This window comes from Protobothrops mucrosquamatus, unplaced genomic scaffold (genome assembly GCF_001527695.2).
Source record: "Protobothrops mucrosquamatus isolate PMUCROS unplaced genomic scaffold, P.Mucros_1.0 scaffold2051, whole genome shotgun sequence".
Classification (NCBI taxonomy): domain Eukaryota; kingdom Metazoa; phylum Chordata; class Lepidosauria; order Squamata; family Viperidae; genus Protobothrops; species Protobothrops mucrosquamatus.
The window spans coordinates 209,705-228,406 of record NW_015388158.1 but is presented as its reverse complement, the minus strand read 5'-3'; the positions used below and the strand labels follow the sequence as shown (position 1 = coordinate 228,406).

General features: G+C 38.8%; 1 protein-coding gene across 1 annotated transcript in view; it reads left to right on the top strand.

The window, feature by feature from the left end:
- Positions 1-9,787: 9,787 nt before the first annotated feature.
- Positions 9,788-18,702, top strand: part of LOC107294675 (adhesion G protein-coupled receptor B3) — a gene marked incomplete at its 3' end in the record, with an annotated part of 218,035 nt that continues 209,120 nt past the window's right edge. Inside the window, exon 1 of the mRNA XM_015823927.1 lies at positions 9,788-10,541. Coding sequence (XP_015679413.1) covers positions 9,788-10,541 — 754 coding nt within the window. The remainder of the gene's footprint in view (positions 10,542-18,702) is intronic.

Genomic DNA, 18,702 nt, shown 5'->3' with positions numbered 1-18,702 from the left:
ATTATTATTATTATTATTATTATTATTATTATTATTATTATTATTATTATTATTATTATTATTATTATTATTATTATTATTATTTTAAAAAAAGTTGGAAGGGACCTTGGAGGTCATCTAGTCCAATCCCCTGCTCAGGCAGGAAACCCTATACCATTTCAGACAAATGGCTGTCCAGTCTCTTCTTAAAAACTTCCAGTGTTGGAGCATTCACCGCTTCTGGAGGCAGGTTGTTCCACTGGTTAATTGTTCTAGCTGTCAGGAAGTTTCTCCTTAGTTCTAGGTTGCTTCTCTCCTTGATTAGTTTCCACCCGTTGCTTCTTGTCCTGCCTTCAGGCGCCTTGGAAAATAGCTTGACTCCCTCTTCTTTGTGGCAGCCCCCGAGATATTGGAACACTGCTATCATGTCCCTCCTTTGGAATATCTATCATCTGAAGTATTTATTCCAGGACCATTATTTCTTGCTCAGCATTCAAAGAGCCATTCATCTGTGTGCTATTTTACCTAAGATTTCGCTATATACATGATTTAATCAAAACTAATATGATATCATCAACTGTACCATGGTGTCACAGTAAGTTATGATGGCTGAGGAAGACATTATTAAATGCTTTGTTGGTACATCAGTATTCATGCAGTATTTTTTTAAACTGCCATACATACTGCTCCCTCCTCCTATTTTTTCCCACAAGACCATCTCTGTAAGTTAAGTTGGGCTAAATGAAAGAGTGATTGATCAAAAGTCCCCCAATGAGTTTCCACAGTTAAGGTGAACTCCACACTCCTGTTTCTACATCTTCATCATTACACCACAGAGGTTACTCATGTAACCTAATGATAACTATAATGGTGCACTTCTATCCCAGTTTTAGTCCGCTTCAATTATGGAGGTAATAGATTACTTGGAAATAGTGATTACCTCTGAGGCCAACCTTTATTGTGAAGATCAAGTGAGAAACCCCAACACCCTTTCTCTTCAGTTTTAGTGGAAAAGTGCAATATAAAAGTGATGATGATAACAAATGCATCCTATAGTTATTCTACTGCTACGCAAGCAGGCAATGAAATTTCCTCAGGTTATTTGCATTGGATAACCTAAATATTTTCCAATAATGGTGTATTGTTTTAAGAATTTCGAGGGAAACAAGAGAATTCTAAAGACACATTTTGTGGCAGCTGATCAGAGATACAGTGAATGTGACTCTGCCAAGTGTCCATACAATAAATTATATGTTACATATAAGGAACACTTGGTATGGAATTTGCTTATCAGTGAAAGTCAGTGGAATTCCTAGCAAGCAGACCTTACTGCCAACTGTTCACTTGTTCCCAGCAGATGCAGTGTACAACTTTCACATCTTCAAAATTATATCTACTGAGGAATTGTGAAAATGTTATCCTCTTTGGTACCCTATGTGAAAAGTGATTACTCAGTGTGTAACTGCAACAATATCTTTAAAAATATCCTATGATTTAAAAAAGTAATTGGCTTGTACATTCTCTAGTATATTAATGCAGCTTTTCCTGATATTCCCTCCCTCAAAAAAGTGTATCCTGCAGGCAGCCAATTAAATTTAAAATGGTGGACACAGATTTAGCAAAGTCCCCTTTAAATATTATATGTGTAAAATTTAGCAAAATGAAGAAGCAATAAGCAACAAAACAACTCTTATTCTAACTTCTCTAAAAAAGAAGTTACTGACGAACATTTCAACACACGGCAGTTGATTGAGAAATAATGAAGGAAAAAGTGAAACACCTATGGACTGATTTTCAAGAAATCTAATATGTCTATGCTCAGAGTTACTACTTCCTTCCCCTTACTCCTGGCCTACATTGTTTTCTTCCATTGCTTAACTTCAGCCAGCCTGAACTAAATAGGAAGGCTGTAAAAAGGGAGATTCTAAACAAATTATAGATGGCCAAATGTCCACTTATAGCAATTGATATATCTGCATAATCATTGAAAACAAGTAAGAACAGAAAAGAAGTATGAGTGGCTGTTAAATGCCTGAATTAAATACATTTAAAACAGTTCCCCAACTTTTCTGGCTTTGCGGACTGGCAGGGGGGGGGGAGAGGGGATGGTTCTGTGTGAGCGGCAGGCAAGTGCATGCACGACTCCTCCATTTGTGCAAGTGGTGGGCACATGCAACCACCACTCACGCAAATGGAGCAGTTGTGCACGCGCTCGCCCACTGCTCATGCAAGGGGGGGATGCACATGCACTCGCCTGCTGCTTTGGGTGGGCCTGGTAGTGGGCCATGGCCCAGAGGATGAGGACCCCTGATTTAAAAAGACCCACTTGTCCTATTCTAGTGGTCTATTCAAATGGGAAGGCTGGTGAAAAATGCACTGCAAGGTAGAATGTCAAACATGGAAAATAATGGAGTGATGCAGACACTTGATTCACAGTTAAGACTAAGCTTTGACTCACTCAATTAAATTCTGGATTAACATTATGTATCGATTCAGGCAAAATTGCATGAAGTGATGTCTCCATTAAAAATAGTCTCTATGAAGAACAGTGAAATGTTGGCTCCCAAAGACTAAATGCCTTATGTAAAAAATAATAATGGAAGAATAAAAGAAAAACAATCAAAGGTGTATAATATATTCTCATTTCTTTATAAAGTGCATTTGTTTACACAGCAACAAACAGATTCCTGAATAAAATAATAGATACAAATTTAGACTGAAGCTCATGAACCAATCACTATTTCTTGGCCAAAATATCTCACTGAACTATTATGATTATAAAATATTAAGGAGAGTATTATGATATGTCTCGAGATTCTGGAGGAAGGGAAAGATATTCATTAAAATTAATAAATTCTAGTACTTTAATAAAGAATTTATGTTTTTGCAAATCAGATTTTTGTTTTCTATTTTCATGTTCTTTTGTATTCTTTAGTTGACAATATGTTTAGAAGTTTTGTTAGTATAATAACAGATTTTTTTTGTCAGATGAACGGGAGCAAATGTTGCACCATTTATGCAAGACAGTACTAATGCTGATTTGTGCATTAACTTTTGTTCAGCAATCTGTGGTGTGTTCAGACTGCATTTCTTTTATATGACTTTCCAATGTACCTCCCATCAGAGACGTTGAAGCAACTGCAACTGGACCACGTATCTGGGAAGTACCAAGGGATGAAGAACCTGTCTTTTATCTTTCATGACATTTACACTGATTATAAGGAAATCAATGGTAATAATAATGGGTTATTTATTTATGCCTTTTGTAGCTTCGGATGACATATACAATTTCTTTGTACCTTTCCTTTTAACAAAATATCCATCATTTCTACCTCTTCTTGGGCACACATCTTATGCACACTTTCCATGAGTTTCATTTTATCTTTTCCAGTGAAATCTATCTTTTCTGTCAAATGTTATCTTTTCATCAGTCTACCAATTTATGCCCGACATTTTTATTACTTTGTCATGTCTTTATAAACCCATCGAATAATTCTACCAATTCCTTATAGCTCGTTTTCTCATTCTACCCTGCGTCCTTGACATCAATGCTTTCCAAAAGTCTTACATTTCCTGTTAGCTATTAAAATGGTGATTAGTTTTTATAGCCACCCCATGGTATTTCATTCATTCCCAGTAACATTTATTTGGAAGAAGTCCCCTTTAACTCTATGATGCATTTATAAGATTGTCCCATTAATTTATTCCTCAGGCATTTTAATCAACTCCTCCAATTCCTAAATTTCTTCCTCAAAGGCCTGATGCCAACCTAGGTGACATATGTTCCGTGATCTCCTCCATCCTACCATTCATCCCAATTCTTACTTCCAATTGCTATTATTTTCTCAATATCAATGTTTCTCAATATCAATTATTTTCTCAAAACCTCTTTCCCAGAAGAACTGCTTTTGATTCCAAGAGATCCCTTGACATTCCGTGCATTTTGTCATTTGGTGCTGTTAGTAACCTCCACTTTCTATTTCAACTCACCTTAGTCTACTACTCCCTTTTCCTAGAGCTACCTCTGAGTAATTGTGTTAATTCCATACCAGACATTTATCATTCAGCCTTATTATTCCACTATTTTGCTCAGCAGTCATAGCTCTGTACTCTGCTCTGGGGTCCAAATCCTTATTAAGCCTCCATGGTGACTGTCCTTCCATCGTCAGTGCTCTGCCCAGTCCCAAGTCTCTCATGGCCACAAAGTATGCCTATTGTTGCCTCCCATTTGGAATATCCATTTTCTTGTGTCACATTGGGCAACACCACATATCATTATAATCTAAACACTATTATTTCACTGTCAAATTACTGCCTGTTTTTTTCCCCAGTAACTTTCTACTTTGTCATCACATTGACTCCAGTCTGGACAAGATCCCTTCCTACCATCGGGGACAAGATCCCTTCCTACCATCGGGTGTTTTCATCATTCATTTGCCACTCCTCCCAAACTCTTACTCTTAGTATCATTTCACCTTTCAATGGGCTTCATTTCAGATAATAGGTCTTTGGTCCGAACACTAACCCCTGTATTCTGGATACCCCCATCACACTCTTCCTACCTAGGACATCATCCCCACCCTTAGTGCAGTCCTTGGTATTTATTCTTTGAAGTTTTCCATTTTTTCGGTTATGCATGCAAGTACACACACACACACACACACACACAGAGAGAGAGAGAGAGAGAGAGAGAGAGAGAGAGAGAGAGAGAGAGAGAGAGAGAGAGAGAGAGAGAGAGAGACTGACTGACTGACTGACTCTATTTGGTACTCCTCTGAGTTCCTTGAATTCAATCGACAAATCTCAAGGTTCAATAACACGGCTGACCTGCCTTCCCTTTCTTCTGCAGTGCAGTTCTGACGATTTTTTTTTTTAAAATAAAGTCCGTTTATGACTATTGTCATTCAGCTGCGACCCTCTTACTTTCAAGAATCATTCCGGACAGGCTAATCGTACTTTCAAATGGCCATTCCGTTTTCTGTCATTTCTGTTAAAATATCCCAGTGGGGCAGGTGGGGAGGGAGACAATAGATGTTAAAAAAAAAAAAAAAAGCAGCCAGACAAATCGAACATCTGGCTACATCTTTACGCCGTCAGGCATTCCCCCTATCGCGATAAAGAAAGGAAAGCAGGCGAGCTCCTATCGCCGCGAACAGACAGAGGAAAACAGCACGACAAATAAAGAAATAAATACCCGGTTCTCTTCCCGTCTCTCTCTGCCTCCCCCCACCCCACAGACGTTAATCTAAGGGAAATAGAGAGGCTGAAAGAGGAGAGGAAAGCGGGAATCGCAGGAGTCCAGAAGCGCTTGCTTGCTGCAGCCTGATCGCATCTCTCCTCAGCCGTGAGAACGGAACCCCGATTCTTAAACCCGGAGAGCCCCTAGATTTGGGGGCAAAGAACAAAGTGTTAATTAAAGCCAGGCGGAGAAAATGGCCATTGTTCCCCTTTGTGGAAAAGCGGCACTTTGAAAGCGGAGACCTGTGATTTTTTTTTTTTTCTTCCCCTCTACGGAGCGCCAGATCGTTAAAACCTGCTTCGTGGTGGCGAACCGGTCGCTCTCGGGGCTGCGACAGAGGGCTCTACTCAAAACAGCCAAGACCAAAGGCGGGAGGATTTTTTTTCTTTTTTTTTCTTTTTAGTGGGGGGGTGGTGGAAAGAGAAGATGGGGGAGAGTAAGAGATCAATGCCCGCGCTGCCTCAATCCTCGCCTCTCCTCGTCTCCCCGCTACCCCCCTCCCCGCGCGCTCCCCTTCTCTTGCCCAGCCTCTGAGGTTCGTTCGCACCCGGCCACACAGCGGTGTGGGAACTGACTCTGGAAAAACCTCCCAGACGTAGGGGGGGGGAAAAAAAGAGAGAAAGAGAGAGAGCGGCTTTTGCTGTCGGGAGGGGAGGGAAAAACGTGCTTAGGGTTGAGTAGCTGTGACGTGTAAAATCGCACCGCGGCGGGCTCCACTTGAGCCGGAGCCTGCGAGGGAGAAGCTTAGCTCACGCGCTCGCGCAAGGCCCGCGCAAAAGCTTTCCTCACAGCCCCCTCCTCCCCGTCCCGCGCCCGTGCCCGCGCGCGCGATTGGGCGCCCCCGAAGAGAGCTCGCGCATGGTTGCGCTTCAAGCCCGCGCTGGCTGCTGTAACGGGAGAGAAAAGGGGGGAAGGCAGAGATTCCTGGGAAGCGCGCCAAGGCGCGCCCACCCACCATTGGGAAGAGAGTGAGAAAACAGGGCGCGCGCGCGAGCGAGCGAGCGCCGCGCACACACACACACACACACACACACCACACATACAACAGACCCAGAAACACATCCACGAAGACCCACTGGAGAGGAAGCCGAGCGCCCGGGCGCACGCCACAGCGCACTCACACGTTCCCAGCAGTTCTATTTTTCTCTCACGCACGCACGCGAGCGCACACACACACACACACCCGCAGGCACTCACTCACATACAAACTCGGGCACGCAAGCACTCACCCGCACACATAGAGATAACAGTAACTCTCTTCCCGCGCTTCGCCCAGACCTTCGTCACTCTCTCTTCTTTCGACGGAGTCCTGCTTCTTCCCTTCGAAACGGCTGTTCGCCATCCTTGACCAAGGAGAAAGAAAAGAAAGAAAGAAAGAGCGGGCGAGAGAGTCGTTTCCCCCCATCCTCAGCCGCGGCTCTTCCCTCAGGTATATTTGAGAGCCGGAGGAGGAAAAAGAAGCAGCAGAAGAAAAAGAAGAGAGGAGGGAGGCGAAGAGAGGAAAGGGAGCAAGCGGTCTTCTCACAGCCAAGACCCCAAAGCCCGCCAACAAATCTGCAGTAGGGCAAGTGGATCTTTTTGAGTTTGCCTTCTGGGTCGCCCCTTTCGCCTGCTTTCTCTGCTGTAGGGTTCCGACTGTTTTCAAGTAAAACAAAACAAATGAGCTGCTGTTAAAAAAAAAAACAAAAAACAAGTCCGTTTTATCCCTTTCCCTTTTTTTCCCCCCTCTCCTGCAGTGTCCGTCTCCCATCTTAATCCGGTTTGGGTTTTTTTCCCCCTCCCTCCCTCCCTCCCTCACTTTATTTTTGGTTGGATTTTATAGATCTGGAAGAAAAGCTTTGGCCGGAACCGAGTGCCTCTAAATCTCCCCCCCCCCCGTCCGCCCCCAACAGCATTTTCATTTTTATCCCGCCGCCACCTCTCTCTTCTGCTTTGATTTTGAATGCCAGCTGAGGAAAATGGGCAACGACGCTTCCGCCAGAAGGGGAATGTCTCCGTGCCTCTTTTTGGGACATGTGCTTGTGGTGCTAGGATCTTCTTAGAGATATAGCTGCCTGCTTTCGGAGTGGAAGGTAAGGGTCGTGCGGGAAATGGGAAGGCGGTAGGGGCAGTTAGGCTAGAGTGGTGGAGTGGGAAGCTTAGCCTGCTTTTTGCTTAGGAAGTAAGGCGAGGTGTGAGGTAATAGGACTTGACACACAAGCCTTAACCCGAAAAAAAATCTCTTCATTTGAGTGTTACCCTGCTATCAAAAGTTAGAAAACTCGCCTTGGCAAGTAGACAAGTCATCAGAATTGATAGCCCAGCTGCAAGAGGAATCTTGCCTCCATGGAAAGGTCTGTGAATGGAGGTGGTGATTTCAATGAAAGAAGAGGAGGAAGGGGATGCTTCGGTTAATGGGAAGTTTCAGGGAGTATGTGGCTCTTCCTTGGTGGAACCAATCTATGGAGTGATGGCGCCGTCTAGGTTTGATTAAACTAGTATCACCTGGGGTGGGGGCAAGAGAGAGAGAGAGAGAGAGAGAGAAGCAGATTGCTTTTCAGTGGAAGAAACTGAATTCCCATGGATCTTGGGGTCCTCCGGAATCAAGGCTTTTTAAAACAGCTTTCTCTTTTCCCGGTCCATGATCTGAATCATATGAGGCTCTTGCTTCTGAAATGACTGAGAGCTTATCATTGGCATTTGCTGAATCAGTCCCCCAAATATTATGTTCTGCTGTATTTGGTGTATTTAAAAGGTTGCCCCTGTGTAAGTGATGGAGAATTGTCTTTTTCCTGATCAAACAGGGAAGCCAAAATGAAAACCATTGGACTATAAGATTCTTAACAGAACACAGCAGCCGGCAGTGGAAGCTCTTGCTGTTTTTAAGAAATAATTTTCCTGAGGTCTCTTCCTGCAGTTCCTCAGATTTTTATTAAATGTCTAAATAAGGCCAACACGCTTACTACACATTCTGAAATAGATAGTCCTTTATTAATGGAATTCCTAAAGTTATGTTTTTAATCCCACATTGTTTTTCAGTGCAAGACCTTTGCAAATAATAACAGGGCTGCAGTGCTCACAAAGTGCTCCAGCAACGTCTGTAGAGCATCATATGCAGGATTTGCTCATAAGCAAGTTCCTTCTCATCCTTTCAGCCTCATTTTGCAAAGAAGCCATTTGTTGCTTATAATGCTCAGCAAAGAGAAAAGGGTTTGTCATTTCTTGGCAAAGCTTATTTTCCACACTGCATACTGCTCCCTGTCCTATTATTTTTCTTCAGTAACTTACCGATTTAAAGAAAAACAAAGTCATTTGCTTTCCTCCTATTCATGTTTAGAGTTTGTGGTTTATAATCTGGGAAGCTCAAAATCTCTTGATTTGTTCAGCATTACGCAATTGGGGAAGAGAGATGCCTGCCTGGTTATTCAGAGTGGAGATAAAAAAAAGCTGGAAAGTATAAGAGGAATTAATATAAAAAATTATTAACTGTATATATGTTGTTGATACATAAATAATAGAAAAAGTGCTAACTAATTCATTTAAAAATATAAATTGACATCACAGAGAATTGGTCACCATTAACTAAAGAAATAAGCAACTTCACAAATATGACTGCTGGAAATATCTTCTCTCACACATGGTTTCTCTTAAATATATTTGCAACTCATTTTCTTTAGAAAGAGATACATAGAAATTGCAGCTACTGTGAGGATTAAATACATGTGCTATTTCCAGGATAGAATTGATAACAGAGAAGAGATGGCAGTATTACCTAACATACATTTTTAAAAAGCATCAATGTGGGTCTGTTTAAGAGGGAAGTTGTATTTCAATAAAGCAAGTAGCCCCTTTAATTTCTAGTGAAAATTGACTCCACATATTCCACATGGAGTGAATTTCAGAGACATTTCAGTATTCAGAGTACTGTAACTTGCTCCTACTGATGGATGGAAGAAAGTTTTCCCCCCAAATAAATAATGATTTATTCAGATTTTTTTTAAAAAACATGTTAATTTAATTTACTTAATCTACTATTCTAGTGACAACCATAGAGAAAATAATGCTCCAAGTATAGGAAAAAGTAAATTGTGCATTTTTAAAATTATGACAGTGATTTGAAATAATTGTTCAAACTGACAATAACAGTAGAAAATATGCTGAATAACAATAGTTGCTCTAATTTTTCTCCTTATTGCATGAAAATATTGTATAGAAGAGCTATATAAAAATAATTTCTCTATTGTAATCTATCTGATAAAGTTTGTAATTAAAATAATCAGAACCTGCCAACTTGTACAAAGCAAAAAGATACATTTGTGATAATAATATAACAAATGTTATTTTTTAAGTCTGGAAAAGCAGATTAGTCAGCCAAATTGACCACATGGTGGCACTATTCACACAGCATCCAACAATTTCTTGAATTAAAATAATATATTTAAAACTATTTTTAAGGGGGAAATTACATATATATTCTAAATAGAATCCTGAAAATATCTGGCTGCAATTTTAGAAGACATTGGAGTTTCATGAAGCATTTGACCTGCATTCTTGATTTCCTCTCCTCTTCTGCAGGCCAAATGACATAGGATGAAGGCTGTTCGTAATTTGCTGATTTATATATTTTCCACCTATCTCCTGGTTATGTTTGGATTTAATGCTGCCCAAGACTTCTGGTGTTCAACGCTGGTGAAGGGGGTCATTTATGGATCGTATTCTCTAAGCGAAATGTTTCCCAAAAACTTTACCAACTGCACATGGACGCTGGAAAACCCAGATCCAACCAAATATAGTATTTACCTGAAATTTTCCAAAAAGGACTTTACTTGCTCTAACTTTTCCTTGCTGGCTTACCAATTTGATCATTTTTCACATGAAAAAATTAAGGATCTCTTAAAGAATAATCATTCTATAATGCAGCTGTGTGATTCCAAGAATGCTTTTGTATTTCTGCAATATGATAAGAATTTCATTCAGATACGTCGGGTCTACCCCTTTGATTTCATAGGATTATACAAAAAGGAAGATGATAAAAAGTCTTTCTTTGAATTTTTGGTTTTGAACAAGGTGAGCCCAAGCCAGTTTGGTTGCCATGTATTATGCACTTGGCTGGAGAGCTGCTTGAAATCTGAGAATGGGAGAACCGAGTCCTGTGGGATCATGTATACAAAATGCACCTGCCCTCAGCATTTAGGAGAAGAAGGGGGAAATGACCATTCCATGGTGTTGCTCAATAATGTCGTATTGCCGCTGAATGAGCAGACAGAAGGCTGTCTCACCCAGGAACTGCAGACCACCCAGGTCTGCAATCTCACAAGAGAAGCCAAGCGGCCACCAAAGGAAGGTAGGTGCTCTTCAAAAGGGCTCCATTGTCCCACTGCCCTTTCGTGTAATAAATTTAAATGATGTATAAGTCAAACTGAGTTGCACTCCACACCAGTTGCTGCATAAAAGGATTTCTGAAGGTCTGCAGTTGGTCATTCTCTGGATTCCTTCTAAGAGTGAGGATCTAATTTTGTTCATTTAATGTAATGTGTAATATTAATCTAGCTAAGGCTTTCCTTCTCTATTAAAGTTAGGACTTATGATTTTATTTTCCAGTAAACATAGAACTATGCTGACAGGTTGGTTATCAAGTTGCTTGTCTTTTTTACTGCAAGAGACTTTACACACGTGGTTATTCACCTGTGACCTTTGTTGTAGTTTGCAAGGAAGGTATTTCCAAAGGCATGTGGCAATCTTAATAATAAATAATATTGAAAGTTTAAAAAATCCAAATAGACTAGGATAGCAGAGGTTGAGGGAATGGGTAATCTTGACTCCCAATTGGTTAGACATCATTGATTTAAGATTAGCAAAAAAAAAAAAAATGTTAAAAGAGGGTGACTTTTAAGACCTCCCTTGGGATTCACTGAGATTAGGAAACATCTATTAAATGGTAAATGGTAAATATTCGATAATCCTCAATATATTAGCTAGTGACCACATTTAAACATATTTAACATCTTCTAGTCTGTAAAACCGGAAGCTCATTTGCTCCTATCCCAGACAGGAAAAGTTCCAGAAGAAACATTATGTTCTCAATATGGCAAAATATAGGGCAAAATGGAGACTGTCTTCTAGTAACTTGGATCATAGCCTATTTGTTTAATAAAGAGGACGGTGGAGGCTTTTGAGATAATAATAATAATAAAGCTTTCTAGATGCTATCCATGTAGAGATTCATTTGATTACCTTTATCCTTTAACATGCCTTCCTGGCCCACTCATGAACAGGTACAAAAAAGAAGATGTGGACAATTTCTCAGAGAAATGAAAGAGTGAAATGTTAGCAATGACCAGTGGAAACATTTAAATGTGGAAATTTGCTGAGATAAAGTGATGTCAATAACATTACCATTCTAAATGACTTAGTACATACATTTATGAATAGAGATTTATTGAACAAATGAGAAAAGTATTTTATTTTTTTTTGTAAAAGAATATACATGGATGCCTGGAATCAAGGAAAGAGAGAGAGAAAAAAATAAGAGATTGAAGAAGGTGGGGAACACAGAGAAAATTTTCTATCTTATCCAGCCCTAGCTCCCTGTGCTAAAGAAGGTTGCATTTTCATGCAGAAAATGTTTTCCTTTCCCCTGGTTTCTACATGGTCACAAAGCTCTCTGTCTGTGGGGAAGCAGAGCCAAGCTACTGGGTCTCTGTAATAGAAGTTGCCTTTGTAAAGGAATGCAAAATTGACACGTTGTTCTGTGAGGATTTTCTTTAAGGGCAGCCAAGGCTGAGTGGTGTGGGAGAAAAAAAAGTAAAGCTGCTCAAACTGCAGAGGTGCCAAAGATACTTTTCGGGGTTGGGCACAGCGGGAGAGTGACTCGGTTATAGTCAAGCTAAAGGACAATGCAGGTTGATGGCTTGAAATAATGGGTGGAGATGGAAAAAAAATGGGTGCATAGAGTCAATTTATCAACGAGCAAAACTTAATTTCTAGCAGGTCAATATTTTATATAGTCTACAGCAAGGGAAAAAGTGTCTAGATTTTAAACTATTCATTTATTTATTTTTGTAAACACCCCTTGGAAGCCCTTCTAAGAGCAGGGATAGTATTTAACATCCTTTAACATGAATTAATCTCCCTTAGAATGGGGGGGGGGGAATTCTCCCATATTGTGAAGCTTGAAGATAACTTATAAGACAATTAAACCACAGAAAGTGAGATGTGAGAATATATTAGCATCTGAAGGCTTTAATTGTTTTGGGGAACAGTTGTGGGATTTAACCCATTCCTGATGGCAACAGGAAAAGCAGTCTTATTTTTACCCGCCTTATTCCTCAGAGATCAGGTTGTTGTTGTTTTTTTTATAGAAAAGCAGCAGCTGGCAGACCAATTGGCTGTTTACCACAACTGGAGATAGGTGGGTGGGTGGGTGGATGGATGGATGGATTTATAGTTAGTTTGCCGATTATTCTTGTGATAAATGGATAAAGTTAGTCCTATGTTTGATGGAGATTGATTAATAGGCTGCTTTGATTGGATTTAGTTCATAATTGGTCTTATTTGGAAATAGCCACAATTGAAGCTTTTAAGAATGTTACCCTGATTGTTAAGAAACACCCAAACACTGAAAAGGGAACCTGGAATCTGGCCCAGTACTAAAGGCAGAACTAAAGGATTGCACCTTCCATATGGTGGTTTCAAACGTTCTAAAGTCACATCAACAGTCTGGTATTGTTTTACACATTGTGAATGTATTCATGGTAAATTATTGAGTTTTCATGTTTGAGAATGAGGCAGTAGAATTTCCTTCTAAGTAAAATAGGTTTTAAAATAATGTGTGTGGGAATGTAAGTATTTGTACACAGAAGATAGCTTATTTGGTATAAGCTATAGAAAGTGTTTTAGATTAGACTGATTGCTATCACACTTTGGCAAATTGCATTTGATTTCTCCCAGAGAGCTTTATGTAGAGGAATCATTCCTTAACTGTGAAGGCCACACAACAAAATTATGTGTGTGCCTTTTTGATTGCTCACTTTGAGGAAGAATTAAATTTTAATTGAGAAGAATCCCCCCTTTTGAATATACTTCTCTCAGCAAAATACTTAGAAAAAGAAGATGTACATGTAATTTTGCCAAATACATGTTATTTCTACTTTATTATTTTTTTATCTCTATCCCGGTAAAGGTTAGGTGCCCTTTTAAATAGTGCAAGTGAAAAAGTAGATTTTCATAATTCAGTGCTTTGTATGTTTGAATAGCTTATCAATACTACTGAAATACATGCAAATTATTTTTTAAGTAATAAAAGTTTTAATGCCATGAACATTAATTATATACAGTTTATTGCATAAAGTTTTCAATGGAATAAGAACTATACAATGACATTTTTGCTTAGAAATAATAATACTGACATATGATTAGATTTGTGAAAGTATCTGTAGGTAACCTTTACTCTGGAAATGAAATATTCCCCGTTGCAATCATGCTGTGTATTTTGAAAACTGTGCCAGAAGGTCCCACAAAGCTCCAGATTTTGGAGGTTTGCAGGGTGATCAGATGGCTCATCCTTCTGATCAGATATTCTATTTATAAAAAGATTTAAATGGATACTACTTCTGATTATTGATTCAGTGTTATAATGCTCAAAGCATGATAAAACCTTCTCATAAGAGCTGGTAGTTATATTCTGCAGTGATCTTAGATACCTTAGAAACAATCTTCTGCATTTAAAAAGGATGCAAAAGAAGAAAGATCTTAAAGGATGAAGCTCTGAAAGAAAAAAGGCATTGTAACTCAGCAAAAAATGCAAAAGCAGATGAGTAACTGGTGTATGTAACTAGGGATGATGAAGAGAATGGAGGATAATTTTTGCTTCTTCTCATGAAGTGATATAACAGATGAAAATAAAGTGATTCAGTATTCTGTGCTCCATGTGCTTGAACAGTTATAATAATTGATTCAGTACCTAGCTAAACTAGTTTTCAAAACTTGTAGACAAAATGGGCACCAACCTGAATCATTTTAAAAAGAGATTAGTATCTTGATGGAGATGAAGGATGCCAGTGGTTGTTACACTCAAGGCCAGCTATTCAGGGGAACTGAGTAGTTGTGATTAGGATTACTGTTGTGCATGTCCTGCTTACAGACTTCTGATCAGCATCTCAGTGGAGATATAATGTTGGCTAGACATGATTTTGATTATTATCTGTTAAGATGAAATATTCATTGGATTAACTGTGCATTGCCTGAAAAGTTGTCTGGAATGCAATTTATAAATGTTTTAATCATTCATTTTTATCAGTGAATTGAGCTTTTAAAAGGAGCTAAGGAGCTAACTTCATAAGAATTCTGGTATGTAGGCTTTGGGTGACAAAACTTAGGAAATGATTGGTAATCTGTTCAATAATATGTTCTTTAGTGCCTATGTTTGTTTAAGGATATCTTTAAGAGGAAACCTGCAAAGTTGCTTATCAAATTCATAAAAATTCACAGCTGTTTTGAGTTTCACATGAATAGAAAGAGGTATAAATCAGATATATAATAGATAAATAATAGACCATTAACATCCATTAAACAACTTAATAACTAATAAAATTCAAATAGTAGGACTGTAACCAACTAAATACAATTAGATCAATCATGCATTTAATCAGTCCATCAAGAAGTCCTATGTAAATCCATAGGTGTCTTGGGGCTCAAAAGCATGAGCCTAATGTGTCTCAGATGGTTAATAAGTTCCATAATGCTGGCACCATCACTGAAATGTTCATATTCTTTATATTATTTTCATATGAGCTTGGTTGAAGATTTCAGTAACTATTCAGCTTTTGCTTCTGTTGCTTTTATATTTTGTCTACACTAAAAAAAAACAGGATGCATATTTTCTTTGGCTGACTGGAGGCATTAACTGTAGAGTATTTTAGGACACATTAGTTTACATGGTGCACAAATCTAAAGTTAATTCCTTGAGAGAATGCAAAAATGTTGCAAAAACTAAACAAGAAAATAGTGGCTTTATTCAGTTCCCAGTTTTATAACATGCACAAAAAAACTGGCATTGAATTCCTAGGGCAATTGCACATATTAAATGACATTACAGTAATCTTTAAAAAAAAATATATTGAATTTTTGAATTACTTCTATATTCTCCTGTGTTATTTTTAATATTATCAGCTGAAAATATCAGCATTGCAGTGCTCAATTTTCAGTATTAATTTGTACCAGAATGATCTGTTTAACATTTCAATATAGAGAAAGTAATTTATTCAGGGATGAGTTCTTTCTTCCAGGGGAATTAATTTTTATTAATATTATTCAGTCATCCTCCATGTGCTCAATCAAAGCACCCAAATTCTAAGTTGTTGTGGCTCTTTAAATCTCAAATTGAAGTTTAACTGTTCTCTGTAAGTCTATATTAATTGCAATAAAATAAAGGTCATAATATTCTACTGGGCATTATTTATATTTATTTCATTTAAAATTTAAAACAGGATGTAGAGAGTGGATTGTGCAAATTTACAAAATATGCATCACTGCATATATATTGCAGTATACTGCAATACATTAGTAATGTATATCAGTGATATACATTAGAAATATATTTACAATTAATTTTTAATTTGTAGGTATGTATTTAATCACATTTATGTAACTGCCCATCTCAGCTAGCAACTGGGTGGCATCATCATCATCATAATACAATATTAAAAACAATTAAAACAATCAATTTAAATTAAAAAGCAAATAAAACAAGTAAAGATCAAACAAAACAAGTGAAAAAAGACCTAAGCTTGCTTAGATTTTCAAGATGTCTTGGTGCTGCTACTGGATATGTTTGGCATGGTCATGGTTGCATTGGAAACGAGGATGTGGTAGAGGGAAAATGTGGTAATGCCTGAGAGGGATAATGCAGGATCCGATCTGGGTCATTCACCGGAATTAGAGGTTTGTTTAGTCTTCCGAACATTTGGACTTGTGCCGGACCCATCCTCAGGAAAGTTCTCTCTAGTAGAGTGTGTCTGCTATCCCTCATGAGAGAGATAATATTTGGGATCAAAGTGGTAAAAAACAAAACTGGAGTTTGTGTGTACTTAAATATTTAATAAACTAAGTAAGAAATATTTTATCTGCTGTCAGATGCCTCCAAAATGTCAGGGTCATTTGAAGGCTAAGCAGACAGATGACAAAATTTGTGCTTTTTCACCACAACCCACTATTTTTAATGTTACATTTGGAAAAAAACAGAACCAAATATGCTGCAGAAGAAGCCAGCAAAAGAAGCAATGAATTGAGAAAGTGAAAGACACTTGGGACTCTGGGGGGGGAAGCATTATGAAAAATCCCCTTAGTGCAGTGGTTCTCAACCTGTGGGTCGGGACCCCATTTGGGGTCGATCGACCATTTCATGGGGGTCGCCAAGCAAGGCTGTCCGCCATTTTTTTTGTCTGCCATTTTTTTCCCCTTTTCTGGCGGGTGCCTTACCTCCCTTGGGTTGGGCCAGCTGGTGGTCGGCCTGCTCCGTCTCTGCCGCTTGCCAGCTACACCTCGGCTGGCGCAGGGGGCGGAACCATGCATGCGCGGCGCTCCGGGTAGGGAAAGTCCTCGACTTAAGACCGGCTGGGTAGTCCTCGACTTACGACCGGTTTAGTCCTCGATTTACGACCGGTTTAGTCCTCAACTTACAACCGGTTTAGTCCTCGACTTACGACCGGTTGGGGTCGCGGCATTAAAAAGGTTGAGAACCACTGCCTTAGTGCTTCACAATTGGATGAAGCAGTGGCTCAGATTATCAGTGGATGCTCCATTCTAACAGCCCTCCCTTTCCCCTCCTGGTCATGTGACTCAAAGCAGCCTATCCAAATGCATCCCAGTCCACAGAAACAAAGGCACAACCTCTTATTTTGAAACCAGAGAAAAAATATAGATATGTCTCATGGCCATTGCTGGTAAAGGCTTTGGAAAGAGTTCCAGAAGCCATACTCTGTATCTTGTTAATTCTCATTTTATTCATAATAAAATGATTATATGTTGATAATTATTGGAGCTATATGCATAGTTTGATGCAAGGTTCTCTTTACAGGGAACATCCCAACATTGGAACCTATAAATACAATTATGTACTGAATTCTTCCACATTTCCTTGCTTAAGCAAGTATAAGAGTTAATGAAGGTCAGAAATGCAAGTAGCAATTTAAAGTGTAATGCAATAAATATGGAATAGTAATTCATTTTTAGAGAGTAGATAGTGCAGTGGAGTGCAGGTAAAATAATGGGTGACTGCTGTTCAGAAATTTTTCTTGATCCTACAGCATCCTCTAGAGAAGAGCAATAGGAGACTAGCTAAAATAAAGGGGGGGAAAACCTTGAACTTTCAGTGGTCCAATCCTTAATCAAATTTCTTTCTGAACAAAAAGTGAATCAAGGAAAAATTGCTGAAAGAAATCATTATTGCTTTCCTTGACATTTTTTTTCATTAAAACTACTGTTCAGTCATTGAGATAAATCATTTTTCCCCCAGATTTGACTACTTTTGGTGAAGGAATTATTTGATCATGGGTAATCTGCAGTTATATTGAAACTGCAGTTTTTAGAATTTCTCAGAATATGCATGCAATAGGTGAATAATGAATAAGGTGCTATATGGTGTGTGGTCTGTATGGGTTTTGGGCTACATAGTTTCAAGGTTTTTTTTTAATTCTCTACTCTTACAATATGCCAATAAATATTTATTAACAAAAAGAAAAATCATCCAAGAAAACAGCTTTATCAAATAATATAAATTGCTGAATGTCTAGATCCAATCAATTATCATTTGAGATTATCCAATAATCTAGATCTTCAAAAGTAAAAATCCTTATACATATCCCATATATATTTATAGCAATAGAGTTCCTTCCATTCTGAAAAGCATTAAGTTCTAATCTGTTTTAAGGGAAGGGCAAGATTGCTGGCACTTCTCTCTGATCAAATAATAGAGGCAAACATCAAGATAAGTCTACTCCTGTTTCATTCCCTAGCCCAGGCATGTCAAACTGTTGGTCCACAGGCTGGATGCGTCACAACGAAACCACACCCACACCATTGCCGGCAGTGGGGGGAAAGTTGCGATACATTGAGCGATGTCACGCAACATCGCGAGTTTGACATGCCTGCCCTAGCCACTCCCCTGAGTTCTTAAGTCAAAGAGACAAACCACATGTTAAAAAGGTTGGTTGAATCCAAATCTGCTTCTACAAAGTGAGGCACCTAAGCAAGTGTGGTAGTAAGAGTTGGAAGAAGAGAGGGAAAGATATACTTTAGAATGGGAACGGTTTTTGGACAAAGAATCTGTCTTCTATAATGGTTTTAATTTGAACTTCTTTTATTTATTATTAGAAGTCCTAAACATACAGAGGTCTATCCTACACATGAATGTTGTATATGTTACATTCATTGTACAGGTGGAGGCTATTTGTAGAACAGATTCCCATTGCTGGGTTAGTGCAGCTTTTGGAGAACACCCAAACTGT